At 37.9% G+C, this 17140-nt stretch overlaps 1 protein-coding gene across 3 annotated transcripts in view; it reads left to right on the top strand.

Moving 5' to 3' along the window:
* The window catches only part of Focad (focadhesin), a 289725-nt gene that overhangs the window by 125689 nt on the left and 146896 nt on the right, over window positions 1–17140 (top strand). For all 3 annotated transcript variants that reach the window (XM_051188149.1, XM_051188150.1, XM_051188151.1), the window contains 4 exons: window positions 5223–5327; window positions 5903–6004; window positions 6480–6610; window positions 8524–8650. In XM_051188149.1, the coding sequence (XP_051044106.1) occupies window positions 5223–5327; window positions 5903–6004; window positions 6480–6610; window positions 8524–8650 (465 nt within the window). The remainder of the gene's footprint in view (window positions 1–5222; window positions 5328–5902; window positions 6005–6479; window positions 6611–8523; window positions 8651–17140) is intronic.

Here is a 17140-nt window from a genome sequence, read left to right on the forward strand (position 1 = left end):
TAATGTAGCCCTAGATGTTCTGGAATGTGCTATATATACTCACAGAGATCCATCCTCGTCCATATGCTGGATTTAGAGGTGTGACCACAATGCCTGGCCTTTCTTACATTTAATGAACAATTCCATGATTAGTTTTTCTTAGTTTTTCTTGGTGATAAAATTCAATAGCATGACTTCAAACTCTCTACAACTGGACTCCATGAGTTCAGCCCAGTGCTTAGCTGTGGATCTCTGCTTCTGCTGCCATCCATTACTAGATGAAGGCTCTATGATGGCAATTAAGATAGTCATCAAACTGATTATAGTGGAAGGGCCAGTTATAGAGAGGTTTGAGTGATAATATGAGCAAAGGAGTCAAGATTATGTTGTGGAAACCTCACAGAAGCAGCTGACCAGAGCAAGTGGGAGCTCACTGACTCCTGACTGACATCTGAGGAACCATGTGAGACCGAACTAGGCCCTCTGAATATGGGTGACTTCTGTGGTGCTTGGACAGTTTGTGGAGCCGCTGGCAGTGGGACCAGTATTTATCCCTAGCTCATGAACTGGCTTTTTGGAGCCCATTCTCCATGGAGAGATACTCTCTCAGCCTAGATACCTTGGGGAAGGCCTTTGTTCTGCTTCAAATGATGTGACAGATTTTGATGATTTCCTATAGGAGGTTTCACCCTCTCTGAGGAGTGGATGGGGAGACAGATGGGAAAGGGGAGGGAGGGAGAGGGACCTGGGATTGGTAGGCAAAATAAGATTGTTTTAAAAAAATAATAAAATAAGTATAAACCAAAAAACCCAATAGCATGAAACCTAATATAACTGACTTCTAAATATATTGTGTGATATCACTCACTTCATCAATGTTGCTGTGCAGTAGATCTCAAGAATGTTCCACTCTCGATGACCAATGCTCTATCTCTACAGAGAAGCTTCGCCTTAAATCTCCTTTGTTTTGCAGCCACCAACTGCTATTACTTTATCCTCAAAGATTCTGGCCTCTTGGTACTTTAGAGCAGTGAATTATCTGGTATTTGTCTGTTGTGCCTGCCTTGTTTCTCTTAGCATAATTCCTCAATGTTCATCTAAGTTGTTCCGCATGATAGGGTTTCCTTCCCTTTGAAGGCTCAGTATCGCAGGCAGCACTTTGTTCCTTCACCTATCCATCGGTAGCCCAGGTTGACATCGAGGTTGTCTCTTTGTGAATGATGGTTGCAGATGATTCTGCCCTGAATGTGAGTTTTTAAATAATCTTCTTTGAAGTCCCCATTCAGTTGTTATAGGCAAATGCTAAGAAGTGGGGTTACTGGATCATGTGATAGCGTTATGTGTAGTTTTTTCACTTGTTCCTTGGTTGGTTTAATAAAAATATCTAATTTTTGTTGCTTGATATGTTTGACCATACCAATTATCTCTTGATTACCATTTGTGTATAATATCCCTTTGCTTCCAGCTATGTTCCTTTAGCTCGCAAATGAGTGTTCTGCAGACTGCACACAGTTGGACCTGGCTGCCCTTATCCATGCAGCTGCTTTGTCTTTAGGGTGGTGCTGGGTCCATTTACATTATGTGACATTAGCAGTGTGAAAGGACTTGCAGTCATTAACTGCCCCTTGTCTGTCTGGCAGCTTTTTGTCCCACTTCTCTTGCTGTATTTTTTGTTTGTGTTTATTCTTGGATATCCGTTATTCATTTTATTTATTGTCTTTTTAAAAAAGATTTATTTATTAATTTATTTTTATGTGCATTGGTGTTTTGCCTGCACGTATGTCTGTGTGAGGGTGCCAAATCCCCTGGAACTGGACTTACAGACAGTGTGAAGTTCCATGTGTGTTCTGGGAACTGAACCTGAGTCTTCTGGAAGAACAGCTGTTGCTCTTAATCACGAAGCCATCTCTAGCTCTCTTTTGTGTATTCTTATGATTATTTCCTTTTTCGTCAACACTGGCTCATATATCACTTTAGGTGATAACTTCTGCACATAAGTGCCGATCATATACATAAACTCTGCCCTTTTATTTCTCCTTTTATGTTACCTTTTCTGTGTCTATTTATAGATTTCATAGCCATAGTTATTTATGTTTTTTGTCTTTTAACTCATATAATAGAATCAAAAGTGATACATAGGCCAGCAAGATGGCACAGCAGCTAAAGGTGCTTGCCACCAAGCCTAATAATGGCCTGAGTTTGATCCTCTAACCCACATAATAGCATCCGAGCATTAACTCCTTCAGTTTATCCTTTGACCTTCACACACAAACTGAGCATGCCTCTCCCCATCCCAAACTAAATTAATGAAAAAAATGCTTTCTGTTTGGAAGGGCTCTCTAACCTCCCCTTTAGGCAGGGTAGTGATAAGCTCATTCCAGCTTTCATGTATTAGAGAATGCCTTTCTTCCTTGTGATATTTGTAGTGTTTTGGTAGTTTTGCTAGATACACTATTCTTGGTTCTTTTCCGTCCCCCCCCCCCCATTATATCACGTTGAATGTGCGTTTACTCCCTTTTGGCTTGTGAAATTTCTGCTGAGAAATCTGCTGATAGTCTTAGGATTTTTGTACAACCCCATGTTTAAAATCAGTTAGTTCATCAAAGACTCGAACTCTGAGTCAGAAAAGAGAAAGCATTGTGCTTTATGAAGAAGCCACATTGCCAGACAGGCGACAGCAGTGCTTTTAGCGGCTGACTTGGAGTCTAAGGTAAATCTGAGCATTTTGTTGTTTTCTGCCCATGTTGAAAGAAGCTCAGAGCAGGGGGCTCAAGAGCTGGTAATGACATTTGGGTAGAGATATACATGTGTTCGTGTTTCGTTGTGGAAATAACAGCCCATACTTCCAGGCCAAAATGTTTTTCATAGATGTGCTTGATTTGTGTTTTTCTAGTGCAGTATCTATGCTTTATTCTTTCTACCTATGTGTTTACTTAACTTAGGTTATGAATGTTATAAAAATGATAATGAGTCAAAGATTATTTAGTGTAAGCATTTCTGACACCGACTTATTTATTTATTTCTGAACCAGCCAGAGGAAAGGGTGAATGCTTCCTGAGGGTCAAGGCTCTTAAAGGAACTACACTTTTAGGGCATAAATACAGTATTTTATTTCTCTTCTGACAATATAATTAAAACATTTGTTTAAGAGCCACATGATGAAACACACTATTTTATAAAATGCCACTAAGTGCACTGATTGCCATTCCCATAACTAAGGATCTGTCAGAGGGCCCTGGCAGAAACCATCACAGGAGGGATAATTGATTGAGACCAGTAGAAAGCAATCTAAGATAACCTTTTGTTTTCAATTAAAATGGGAAATAAGAAGCCAGTTGAAAAAATTGTCTTCCTTTATTTGTCCAAAGTGAGAGCAATGGAGTTTCCATTCCAGCAAAGCCCTAGCACCTGTGAAAATACTTAGGAATTCTTGCTGTGTACAGTGAGGTTGTCTCCAGTGCTGGCCTTGCCCACATGCTGCTGTGATATACTATGGCAAGGATCATTAGCGAATTAATTTTTTTAGCTGTCACACATTTTGGTGGTAGGGTTAAGAGGACATTTTTTTTTTTTCCGTCATGAAATTAAAGTCAGTGCCCTGTAAGAAGCTTAGAAGAAATGGGGGGCTTTCTTAGACAGAAGACGTGAGTAGACACTACATACAAGCCTTTGAAATGTGGTTTGAAATGTGGAATGTGAAAGGTTAGTGTTTGGACTGCATCCTCGTCTATCAGGCGAAGGCCTGAATTATAGTAAAGATAGTAAAGACTTACGCATTATTTTAAGTGGAGTTTTTGATTGTTCTTTTGAGACTTTTTAAAAAAATACTGTTTGGCTTCAATTCACTGTATAACTGTGTCAACCCCAAATCTGTAGTCCTCTGGCCTCAGTATCTGTAGTGCTGGGATTGTGATGCATGCCACCATGCCAAGCTCATTTTTTTTCTTTTTCCTTTTGCAAAGTGGTTTTAAATTTTTTTTACAACTAAAATATAATTGCCTTCAACTTTCCTATGTCTCCTGCTCTTAAGTCATGACTTTTTTTTTTGTTGTTGTTATTACTACATATATTTGCATATTAATATATCAATACAACCTTCTCAGTCTGTTCAGTGTTGTTTGTATGTATATGATCTCAGGGCTGACCATTGGTATTGGATAAACAATTAAGGGGTTCATCTCCAGGGAAAACTAGTTTTCTCTCTCATTAGCCATTAGTTGCTTATAGTTCTCTACCTAGGGATATGGCCATGTGAGATTTCCCCATTCCACATTACATGTATATTATTAATACTGTCCTTCAGGTATATTTAGGCAGCCTTATTTTGGAAGGATCCTAGGTGAAATTTCCCTTTCATTTCTAGAAGACACAGTCTCGCAGCACATTTCCTGGTCCTCTGGCTTTTAGAATCATTCTGCACTCCTCCCTGCCCTGCCCTGCCCCGCCCCATGTTCCCGAGATGTAGGTGCAGGAATTGTGTTCACTGAGGCTGTTCTCTGAATTTGACCAGTTGTATTTTTTTGTCATGGTCTCTGTCTACTCCAAAAAGAAGTTTCTTTGATGAGGGTTGAGAGCTGTATTTACCTTTAGGTATAATGATTAGCATGTAGAATGCAGTTAGGACTTTTGTTAGCCTAATCAATAGGTGATAGAACGTTGTCTTCTGAGATCCATGATCTTCCTAGCTCTGGCTAGTTGGGTACATTTCTAGGACCAGACATGATTTCCCTTCTGGTAAGCAGGCCTTAAGTCCAATTAGAAAGCTTTGGGTTACCATCGAGATATGAGTGTTACCCATAGAGATTGAAACAGGGGCTTATAGAGTCATTATAAAATATGAATCTCCTTTGTAGTACCCCGATTTTAATTATTTCATGCAAAAATAGCCTAGTTGGGTATACCACTATGTGGAGTTATTTATTGTTGGTATAGTTTAAATTTTGACTGTCTGTTTGAACTATAAACTTCTTTGGGGTAGCCTACATATTAAATTTCTTATTATTTTGTGTCATAGTTTTTTTTAAGAAACTATGTTAAGAAACTGTTTGAAATCATTATAATAGGATTGGAATATGAGTGCTAGTATGGAATTGCTGTTAATAGCATATAGGTGACATTTCTAATCCTAATTCATCCACGATCTTTTTTTTAATTTCCTTTTTGCTTTGAAGAAATAAGAGATGGGCATTGCTTTGTAAGTTCACAATAAGGCCCAATTTACATGTCCTTTAAATTTATCTTAGGTACCAAATCTGATTCCAGTTTTGATGTTCAAATTGGGAAGACCATTAGAGCCTGTGTTATACAATGACATATTGTATACTTTACCTACACTTGGTGTGCACAAGGTTAGTATATCAAGTATGTCAACTGACTAATTCTTTTGGTGGGGAAAGAAACCTAAATAATTAGCATTGATTTCTGTTTCATATTATGAAATTTTTAAGTCCCAATTTTGCCATGATCATTAATTCACATTTTATTTTTGTTTTATAATAAGTATTTAATATCTACAGATGAAATTATTAGAATATGTAAAAATTTAAACCTCTAAATATCTGTTTTCTCATTGGCTGTTCTCTGAGATTAGGCCCCTGTTCACCAAATTGCTTGCTAGTACCGAATAAAGTTACACTGGAGTTTTTTTTTTTTTTTTTTTTAATTTGTTTTCTTTCTTAATTTTGAGACAGGGTTTCTCTGTAATTGCGTTGGAGCCTGTCCTGGAACTAGCTCTGTAGACCAGCCTGGCCTCAAACTCACAGACATCTGCCTGCCTCTGCCTCCCTAGTGCTGGGATTAAAGGTGAGCAGCACCACTGCCCGGCTACACTCGAGTTATTATTCATAACAAGGAGTTTAGAATGCCTCTTGCAACCTTGAAGTTGCCTTCCTTCATGAAAACAGTTGCCTTAATATTTTTCTAGGTATGCATAGGGCAGATTCTACGGGTAATCCAACTGCTTGGAACCACTCCACGACTAAGAGCTGTCACCTTGCGCCTGTTGACATCTCTGTGGGAAAAGCAGGTGAGCTTAGATATACACTTGTTGCATATGAAATGTATTCTCTTTTCTGAAGAAAACAGTTATGTGACAGTGTGACTTACTATTACTATAGTGTTATCATCAAATCGACAAATTTTGATTTATTGTGGTGTATTTGATCAGTAAAATAGTCAATTGTGTTTGACTCAGAAATTGAGAACATAAAATAATCTTACTGCTCTACATCTGACATATACCTCTCCCCTTGTGTGATAAAGTAATAGAAATACTGTTGTGATTAAAGTGATCTGGCCACTTGTTTTTTGGGGATGAGCAGTGACAGGTCTATAAGGAAAGCCTCTATAATCACAACAGCATTCTCTGCTGATTAGCAGATACATTATAATTTACAATGCAAATTCAAGATTCGGAGTAGAAAATTCTGCATAAAAGGAGATAATCATTATTCAGCTTGAGTTAGGATATCACCTTTTTTTTTGTGGTATTGTCTTATTAGGATCGTGTGTACCCTGAACTGCAGCGTTTCATGGCCGTGTCTGATGCTCCCTCTCTCTCTGTGGACAAGGAGCTCCAGTGGGAGAAACTGATTGCAAAAGCTGCTTCCATTAGAGATATATGCAAACAGAGGTAAGATGGGCTTCGTTCTTCAGGATGCATGTCATGAGCGGTTACCTTTCAGTTTCTTTTTTTTTTTTTTTTTTTAAATACAGAAAGGTATATTAGTTTTCAAAACCGAGTATGTTTTTCCCTTTTAATTTGGGTCTTACATTTTACTATATAGGGTATTTATATCCCATTTTGGGTAATAATTCAATATTATATTGACATATATCATGTTCTGTTTTTTATTTTCTTCTCTCCATATAAATTGCTGACAGCTAAGCAGTTGACTGTAGGCACAAGCAGTTCATTGCTACTTCGTTTTATTTTAAATTTACTAATTTTTATTTTATATGCATTGGTGCTTTGTCATGGGTGTCAGGCCCCCTGGAACTGGAATTACAGACAGTTGTGAGCTACCACGTGGGTGCTAGGAATTGAACCCAGTTTTCCTCTGAAAGAGCAGTCAGTGCTCTTAACCACAGCCTTATCTCCAGCCTTCTGCTGTTTTGTTTTTGAGATGGGGGTCTCACTGGCTTTTCCAGGCTATCCTTGAACTCAGATCCTTTTGTTTCAGCCTCTTATATCCCAAGTGCCTGTCTTGGGCCAGATTCTTGTAAGCACTTATAGTAAGAAAGACCTTATTGTGACTTGTATGGAATTACTGTATAAAGGGAGAAAATGACTTGGGTTTCCTTCTGTCCTTTAAGCTTTTAGGAAAGCATGAAGACAGAGAACTGACACCTGGTCTGGGTTAGGGATAAATCAAAGAGCTAAAGCAAAGCTCTCTTTGCTTAAGTTTCTTTTCTTTTCCCTTTTTCCTTCCTTGAATGGGGTGATATAAATCTTTGTAGAGGAGCTAGGTTGGTGCATTTGACATCAGTTCTAGTGCAGTAGCTTCCCATGTGCTGGACTTCAGCATTGTAGAACTCCTGTGAATTGTACTCTCACTTCTGTCCAGGACCCCAACATAAATGATGTGTCCTGAAGGTGTGTAGTAGGTTGATACCGTTGTTGAATACATGGCTGATTCCTGTTCCCAGTAAAATCTTGAGTCGGAATGTGGGAGAATAAACCCAAACATCTCTGTCTCTTTTCTGAGCCTTTCTGCAACATAAAAACAATAACAATGTAAGGTACAAGAAAACTACACTTCATGTAATCCAAGACCCCTGTGCCTGGATTTTATTAAAATGTTGGCATAGAACAGGTTTCAGAAATGAGAAGTTCTTAGCTGACATTCTTATTTGACAGAGAAGGTTGAGGTTCAGGAAAGGTTGGCTATCAGACCAGATCAGGTGTGAGAGCTTACTCATATTCTTTTCTTTTGTACTGTCAAATATGCCAGTTTTTACCCAGTTAGGGGAAATCATTTTCTTTAGTGGGACAATGAGACAGAAGAATCCTTTCAGGTGTTTTCATTTTATGGATGATTTGTTAAATTAGAGAAAACTATTATATCCTTGAGGCCTTCAGAGAATAGATCTGAACAGTTGTTAGGTTTAAGGTATTCCGGGTGACATAATATATGTGGAAGAGGTTGGACAGGAAGGGCAGAGGATGTAGGTGGATACAGTGTCTGGTATGGGATAGCCGCACAGTCAGTTATCACTTGTGTTAGTGTCTTTAACACCATGGTGATGAAAATATAATCGTTCTTCTTAATATCACTACCATGAATCATAGATGGCTCAGTTAGTGTGAAAGCATGAGGACCTGAGTTTAGATCTCCGGTGCCCATATAACACAAAAGCTGAGCATGCATGCATGTACTTAACCCCATGGCAGAGGAATGGACACAGTTGTTAGTATTTGAGGGTGAATCTTTAGTAGGCCACATGGATTAAAAAAATATTAATGCTTTTATTATAGTCAAAAGATCTTGGAATAATAATAGCTCTTTGACTCTAATTTTGACTTGAAACTGTCATTTGTCATAGGCCCTATCAGCACGGTGCAGACATGTTGGCAGCTATTTCTCAGGTGTTGAATGAATGCACCAAGCCTGATCAAGCTACCCCAGCCGCCTTGGTGTTACAGGGTCTTCATGCACTCTGCCAGGCTGAGGTAGGCCTTTCTGAATGTTTTTTTTTTTGTTTGTTTGTTTGGTTTTTTTTGTTTTTGTTTTTTGTAACTCTTAAGCTGCTTTATAAAGATGTAAGATCAAATTTGAGTAACTGAAAATTTCAGTATTCTGAGGGATTTTGCTTCACAAGCTTGATACTCTATTGAGACCCTGTTCCCTATTTTTGGTTTATCTTTGGTTTTGATTATTTTTGTTAAGTGGAGAAGCTGTTTATGGTGCTGCCGAATGTGTTTACTTATTAATTTTTTTGATTAAAGACCCTTAGAACCAGCCAAGGCAAAGAAGTAATGATGGGTCAAGAACACTTGCATAGTCTGAGTAAATAGTGATTGGCTTGAAGGCTGGCAAAGGAATCTTCCCTTCATGATGATTGGATTTGGCAGATGGGTGTATAGCAGAACAAACTTGCAAATTATTGACTGAAAACCTGACTATTCATGGATTGATGGTATATCAAAGAGAATCTTTCCTGTTCTGAAGAAATAGGATTATCATGTAAAAGATCATCCATTGGTTTGATCAGTGTTTTGAATCAGTGTGTGCATATACTGTAGTTTTTAAGGGAATGAGAAGTATCTTAAACTTGCAGCTAATCGTGGCCAATGATGAAGAATGCTATAATAAACCAGAACAAGATTGAGTTCTTATGTTAATGTCCTTGTATTAAACACTTTTTATGCCTGTTCAACAATTGCAGTATAGATATCAGCAGGAAAACAGGCTTCAGAGAGATGTTCAACATTTACTCAGGATGTTGGTTTGAAAATAATCTGTGCTATGTGAGCGCTCCCTCCTCCAGACAGTGACTATAGCCCCTGTTCAGCAAAGATGTGTCCTCAGGATAGTTCTTTCAGACTTGCCACCCTGTAGCTGGAAAGTTGTTAGACCTTCACAAGACTGATACAGCGGGTGACTGCTCACTGAACTGTGGACTTCTGTTTTCTGTTGCTTCAGTCAATCATCTGTCATTGAAAGCTACTTTTTTTTTTTTAACCAATTATATCACTTTCCCAATATAAATAGCTAGATCTTATTTTTAAACATTTTTTTCTTTGTTTTGTTTTTTTGTTTTTTGAGACGGGGTTTTTCTTTATTGCTTTGGAGCCTGTCCTGGCCTGGAACTCAGAGATCTGCATGCCGATTAAAGGCGTTCACCACCAACGCCCAGCTTTTAAACAAACATTTAACAACAGCAGTGAGAAAACAATGCTTCATCTTCTTTCATCTCCCCAAAAAGACCATTTTTTGCCATTTTGAAATATTTCCTTTAGATTTTTATTTCAATTAACAAGATAGTTAACAAAATAGTAACTTAGTCTTCTTGTTCTTATAATTGCAACCCCCTCCTCCATCCTCTGCTGCTAGTGTAAGTTTCATGTCTATCAATGCTTAACTTTTAGGAAATGCTCTGAGTTTTGCAAGGAGTTTTCTCAGTCCATTTATCTAAGATACCATTACTAACTATGGTTAGTATAGAAGGTAGAAAAAAATTGTCTGGTGTAGTAGAAAACATCTTTGTTTTTAGGCAGTCGTGAAAATGTACTTGATAAATACCAAGAGCTACCTGAGTATGTCCTTTGGTTAATCCCTCCCTCCTTCCCTCCCTCCCTCCCTCACTCACTCACTCCCTCACTCCCTCACTCCCTCTTCCTTTTTAAATTAAGGTTCCTAATCTTTCTATCGCTACAACCCTTTTATACATTTGCTCATGTTGTGGTGACCTCCAATCATAAAATGATTTCATTGCTACTTCGTAATAATTTGTTGCTCTTATTCATCATAATATAAGTATCTGATATTCAGGATATCTTATATGTGACCCCAAAGGATCATGACCCACAGATTGAGAACCACTGCCCTAGAGGAACTTGCCATGTCTAGGTAGTTTATTTCATAAAGCTCATCTCTTACTTCTTTGCTTGGATAAATGAGTTTTTCTTTCTCATTTGGGTCCCTCCTGTTAACATTAAGCAGTCTCAATCTCACATCTATTTTTAAGTCAAAACTTCCCTTTAAAACAACCTCACCTGAAGCTAGGTATGGTACTGCACACCTTTAATCCAGGACTTGGGAGGCAGAGGCAGGCATATCTCTGAGTTTGTGGCTATCCTGGTCTACAGAGGAGTTCCAGGATATCCAGTGCTATACAGAGAACCTTGTCTAAAACTCCTCCCCTAAAGAAACCTCATCTGATATGTTGCAAGTAGGATAAGAATCCAGTATATGAGTGTCTAATACTAGCTGTTGGTCTTCTCAAATTATTTTTGGTAGCAAGATGGGAATTAATAAGTCAGTACCACCAAACAGTTAACTTATTTGTGTATTTTGGTGATAAAATACTTATTTTGCTATGCTTGATTTTCTATGTATTTCTTGTCTAGAATAAGCCATTTTATTGATGCTTTGTAGAGATAAATATATTATGTACCATGTTTTCTTCATAAATACTGCAAGTGTCCTGAAGTGTTTCGTTTGTTGAAACTGTATTACTGTTAGTTTTGGTTATAAAAATGAAAATGGACTTTATTGACATTTAGTACTGAATAGTTTTATGCTCATCTAAATATGAAGGAACAAGTGCCCCCCCCCATGGTAGTTGTATCTATTTTTGTCTTGTGTAGGGCTGTCCACATTTTATGTCTGAGTATTTTCATTGTGAAGTTGCTACTGTTCTGTATTGTGTTGTATGCTAAAGTCATGTCATTTACTCAATTCAGCATTTCTTTCCAGGCCATATTTAATATTTACTAACTTGGGGCAAACTTTTTTTGGGGGAGGTTTCTGTGCTACCCTCAGAAATTAGCATTCATTTCCCCGAGACCATTTAATCTGTTTTCTAATTGATAATATGTGTGAAACACTGGTTTAATTACCAGGTTCATGAATAGACATATTCAGCATAGTTACAAATCTGTTTCCCAGAAGCATTTGGCCATGATCCGTCTGTCTCTTACTCTTTAGATGTTTGACTATCAAATACCATTAAGAGTTTAGAAAGATAGCCTGAAAGAATGGAATAAATCAATAAAGATAAGAGCACAAACTGAATAACCCTGACTTTGGGAAAATACATCACCTAGAAAACCATTTAAAATTGAATTTCAAGTGCTTTTCAAACCTTGCTTCTGTGCAAGAGGTAGCACTTTTCCCTCTTAAGCTTGGTAAATAATGAAGTCTCTGGTTTTGAAAGTCAAAATGATGAACTTCATTTGTTCTCAGTGGAGTCAGGTTCATCTTAAAAATCACTGCTACTTACTAATTTGCATGTCTACCAAGGACGTATTTCTGAAAGAATGGAGTCTGTTCAAATGCCAAGTGTGTCAGAGTAATGATTGTGCTTCCATTATGTGTTCTAATTGGTTAAACAAAAAACAAAGTGAAGCTTCCAGAAATCTCAGCTGACCAGAAAGATGCTAATGTCACTTGGAATTAGAAAGCATATACTTATTCCTCTTTAAGACTGTTAATATATTGCTCTTGGCTTCACATATTTCGTTTAGGATAATCTCCTCTTAGCTAATATTTCTTCAATGCCTAGTACAAATTTTGCCCCTTTTTGATATAGAGATTACAAGATTTCATTTTGGTGTGAAGAAACATTCTTGTAATAGAAATTCTAGCCACCAATTTACTATGAAGTGTATGACAATGTGGGTGTCTGCATGTTGTTTAGTTTCTCTTCCTCCTGTAATGTTGCTTTAGCGACTGTGATAAACTTTGAGGGCCTTTAGAACAGTGTGAGGTTTTCTCCTTCAGTCATAAGAGTGGCATAGAGTAAACAATGGCCAGGAGTGAAGATTAGACGGTCAACTCTTATTGCATCTAAAACTTTAAGGGTGAAAATATGTCCCAGCCTGAAGAGGCTGCACAGGGTTAGCTGAAAGAGTGTGCAGAAATAAAGTCGGTGCACTGTGCTCAGAAAGAGGTCTCATTCACTCCCAATGCTTCTTCTCTAAGAGCCTTAAGATGGGCATGGAGGCATGCTAGCCTTGTGTTTTCTTAGTCAGCTGTGAGTCTGTTGTGGCAAAAATTAATAGGCGTTTCAGAATCACCGAGGAAAGCTCTTTCATCTTGCCCAGCACCATTGGGGTGTTATATTTTCAAAGAAGTGTATTGTACAATTGAGCAATAGATAAGGAGGGGGAGGGGCCTTTCCTGGGGCTTCTTGACCGCTGGAAGAGTTCATTTCAGGCCATTTGTCACAGCAGTGATTTCCCCTGAGATACCCTGTGCCAAGGGTATGTTTTGGCTATTTTATCCTCTTTTATTTATTTATTTTCTGAAGTCCTGGTTGAAGGTAGTTGTCCTTGCCCTCTCCCATCATCCTAACCCTTTGTCTAAGGTCTCCTTTACAACACCATGGGGTAGGAACAATTTTCAATGGGACCCAGCAGGTCTGGAAGGTTTTAGGGAGTTAGTGTGATATAAAAATGTCCAATAGAGATCCTGCATTTTGTCTAAGCATTTTCAGCGTGGTAAATACAATTTACTATGGAAATGTGATCCATTGTTCCATGGCAGGTTTTCTCAGCTGTGTACAGTAAGGCTTCTGTCGTTTTCTGTATTTATTGTATCTGGAACCTCTTTGTTGTTCCTTGGTTTTGTTTGTGGAGACTTTTAAAGGTGGATTGCCTGTGTAACCTTGCAGAGGAGTTGATTAAGTTTAATTTGCTATGCATTAGAGGGTGGATTTGCTGGTCTTTTTGAACTGCCCTCTGTTATTTGTAGTTTGGGGCCTATTTTTTGATGCCTTCAGTTCTTTCTGGGCATGAAAACTCTTTTTGTACATTTGTTGAATCTATTTCCATGCTGTGCTTTTTATATTCGACACAATGACTCTTTGCAGTTGAAAGTTGTAGTTTGGTTTTATTTTTAACTTTAAAAGGACAGCAGGAACTGGGCTTTTATTAAACATTGGTGGATATTATAACATTTACTCTACTTTTCTTCAAGTAGGTTTTAAAATATAGTTTATTTTTGAAATAAAATTTTAACTGGATGTGTTATACTTATATAATGGTTACTATTCAGAACTCACAAGCCGTGTGTGGAAAGTATGGGGAAATAAAAATAATGTGTTTCTTTTGAAATAGACCAGTTTAGCTTCCCACTACTTTTTAATTGGTTGTTTCTACTTTTTAAAGAAAACATTCCGTGATTATGGAAAGTTGAGCTCTATATCAAAACCTACAGTAGGGAAATTTGAAATTTAGGTCTTGGTGTTTTATCACTTCCTGATTTTGCTTTCACACTTCAATTCCCAGTCTTCTGCCATTTGCTCTTTAGCTTCCTGAGATGTGTTAGCATCGTTGCCATCCCTTTCTTTCGAAGTTACAGCATTTAGGATCTCTCTCTGCTCTTTGTGTTCTTTTAATCCTTTAAAGTGTATTTTGTGTTTATAGAAGTTTTATCAAGAATTTTCTTCCTTGAGTAGGAATCATGGCCTGAGGATTATTAACTGACGCTAGTGGTCAGTGAGTGAGCCTGAAGGCTGTGCAGGGTGTCCAGCGGGGAGTTTCCGGCTCTCAGCCTTACATGGAGAGCATTCTTTAGAAGATCAAACAAGCTGGATACTGGGGGACTTTTAATGATGCCAGTTAGCATGAGAGGAGTTGGACTCAATGGTTGCAAATTGTGCTGATCTGAATAAATGTCACTGAACTAGAAATAATGATGCGACTAAAATGATGCTAATTGTACCCTTCTCTCATTCCAGTGAATAAAATATATTGGTCTAACCTTATCCAAAGAATAGGTTTTCCTTTGGGGGCTAAATGAGGACACAGGGTATAGAAAGGCCATCAAGGAGGGCAGGCAGCACAGTTACTTGTTTGGAAGGCTTAGGATTTTGAGATGTGATTGAAAGCATTATTTTGGTACCTTCCACGAAAGTATCAAGGCTATTTCAAAACCTTTTGATCTGGCTTCAAATGACATAAAATCATGCTTTTTACGCAAATGTCCTCTCAGATATGGCTAAACTCATTTATCTGCTGTATAAATGTCTAAAAGAGCAGGGGTGTTTTACCTTTTATCTCCATAGTAGAAAATATCACTAAGAAATTCATGCCTACAATCACTAATGACCCAGATTGGACTTAACCCTGGTTCTGTGATTAAAATTGAATTCTTTATAATTCCTGGGAGGAAGCTAACTTGCTTAAGAAATACTTGGAGTTAAGATGACCGGGCATTGGTAAGTCTTTTCATTGTATTGGCCTTACAGAATGCCCCCTGAAAGAATGCTATAGAGAGCACAGTGTATTCATTTCCTGTAAAAGTTGTTGGTTTTTATTTTTGAGAGACTTTTCAGAGTCAACAGAAAATGGCTTCTTTCTTCACTGGTCATCATTCTTAACATAGTTTTGTTTTTTGATTTTGTGTATGCACTAGTTCCTTGCAATTTAGGATTCTTCAATGCTATATAGAGCTTTATATTTTTTTCTTTGTGGCTTTTTCCCCCTAAGAATCTCACAGTAGCGAATGGAATGCATTACGCCTTGGGTCTAAATTGAGCAGTGAGTAAGATGTGCTCTGGGGCACCATCCCTTTTGTTTCAGGGCCATGGCACTGGGCCTGTACTTATGTAAATTGTCATTTTAGGAATTTATTTGCTTAAACAGTTGACAGGGTCATATGACTTTGATCTCTAATGATAAAGCTACAGTCAACTGCAACTATGTCATTGACCTATTCATTTGTGTTGTATTTGTACTATGAACCGGAGTATATTTCCTTTTCTTTTGTGTGTCAGGTACTCTAGCTAAGTTATGAACTTTGTAGAAAAGAATGAATGGCAGTGATATCTCATGTAGATTCTCCTGAGGGTTTTGAAAAGCTGAGGTTACTGATTAAAAGTTACAGGGATGAAATATATATTTTTTGTCTTTTTCATTTTGCTCTCTCTCTCTCTCTCTCTCTCTCTCTCTCTCTCTCTCTCTCTCTCTCTCCCTTTTGGGAGCACCTCAGTGTCTTGTGTGTTCAGTAATGAAGTTTCAGATTGTTGTCAAGTGCAGTCTCTAAATGACATGTGCATAGGCTTGCTCATAGAATATGAAGAACAGTTTATTTTGCTTTTATCTTAAAAGAAGAAATTAAATATTCAGATCTCTCTGGATTCATGGTTCTTTGCCTGTACTTATGTCAGAGGAAAATATGTTTCCTGTTGTAGTCAGTGGTATTAACCAGGGTTCTCTAGAGGACCAGAATTTTTATATATATATATATATATATATATATATACATATACAGATAGATAGATAGATAGATATATAGATAGATAGATAGATAGAGAGAGAGAGAGAGAGTGTATGTGTGTATGTATGTGTGTGTGTGGGTGAGTATTTATTCCAGCTAGTTCAATAATGGCTGTCTCCTGATAGAAAGTCTAAGACCACCTGGTCTTAAATATAAGCTGGAACCCTGACAAAGTAGGTTGTAACATTGGTGATGGAATGTCTAGCAGCAGGATATATTAACTTGCCTGTGAGAATGAGGGCAACAGACAAAGAGCAAAGCTCGCACTTCTATGTCCTTTACCTAGGCTGCCAGTAAAAGGTGTGGTTTTAGGATCTCAAGTGATCCAGTTAACTAAAAGTTTCTCCCAGGTGTGCTCAGCTGCTTGGGTTGTTAATTCTAGATGTAGTCAAGTTGACAACTAAGAATCCACCTCACAATTCCACCTTTTGTCAGCTTGACTCAGAATCATATCTCTTTATGTTGTGCTTAATTTCCAAATTGAAAAAAAAATAACCAGCTCATAATTACAATAACAAGATATTACTATCCCATGTCTAACCAGAAACACATTGTATATTTTAGAACAGGTGGCAGTGTTCCTTGAGGGACATTCTTGTACTATCTCATGACTTAAATATAATAACCATTCATATTATCTCCATTGATACAACATTAAATGATAAAGAAAGTAAGGGAAAAAAACCCCACAAATATCTGCACAAACACATTATTAGCAAAATATGACAAACACTCATGTCAGTTATAACTTTGTTTCTGCAGCTGGTCACATGGCCTTAGCTAGTATTTATTGCTATCTTCCTCTGCTGTTCATCCTGTATTTTGTCACCTTAGCAGCTCTTGGCTCCTTTGTTGGAGGACTGACCCATGACTTCATTCCTGGAGGTCTGTGTCCTTTGTCATCCTGCCTGGATTAGGCTGTTGTAGTTTCCCATTGACTTTAATCCCAGGACATGTTAGCACCAAGAGACACCCTAAAGGATCTCCTGCACTTCAGACATAATCTATCTCACCTCCATTGTGGAACAGCGATCTAATTTCCCCCATGGTGATCTGGATCAAATCATCCCTGATAACACTGTTACTCCTTTCTTAACTGATGACTTCAGGACATCAGACCTTGAAATGGCCAAGAGGAATCTGAGCTTCATTTTATGGAGTTTTTGCTCTGGCTCTAGGGAGGAGAACCAAAACTTCTAGGTCAGCAGAGCTTA

Source organism: Phodopus roborovskii, unplaced genomic scaffold (assembly GCF_943737965.1).
Source record: "Phodopus roborovskii unplaced genomic scaffold, PHOROB, whole genome shotgun sequence".
Lineage (NCBI taxonomy): Eukaryota > Metazoa > Chordata > Mammalia > Rodentia > Cricetidae > Phodopus > Phodopus roborovskii.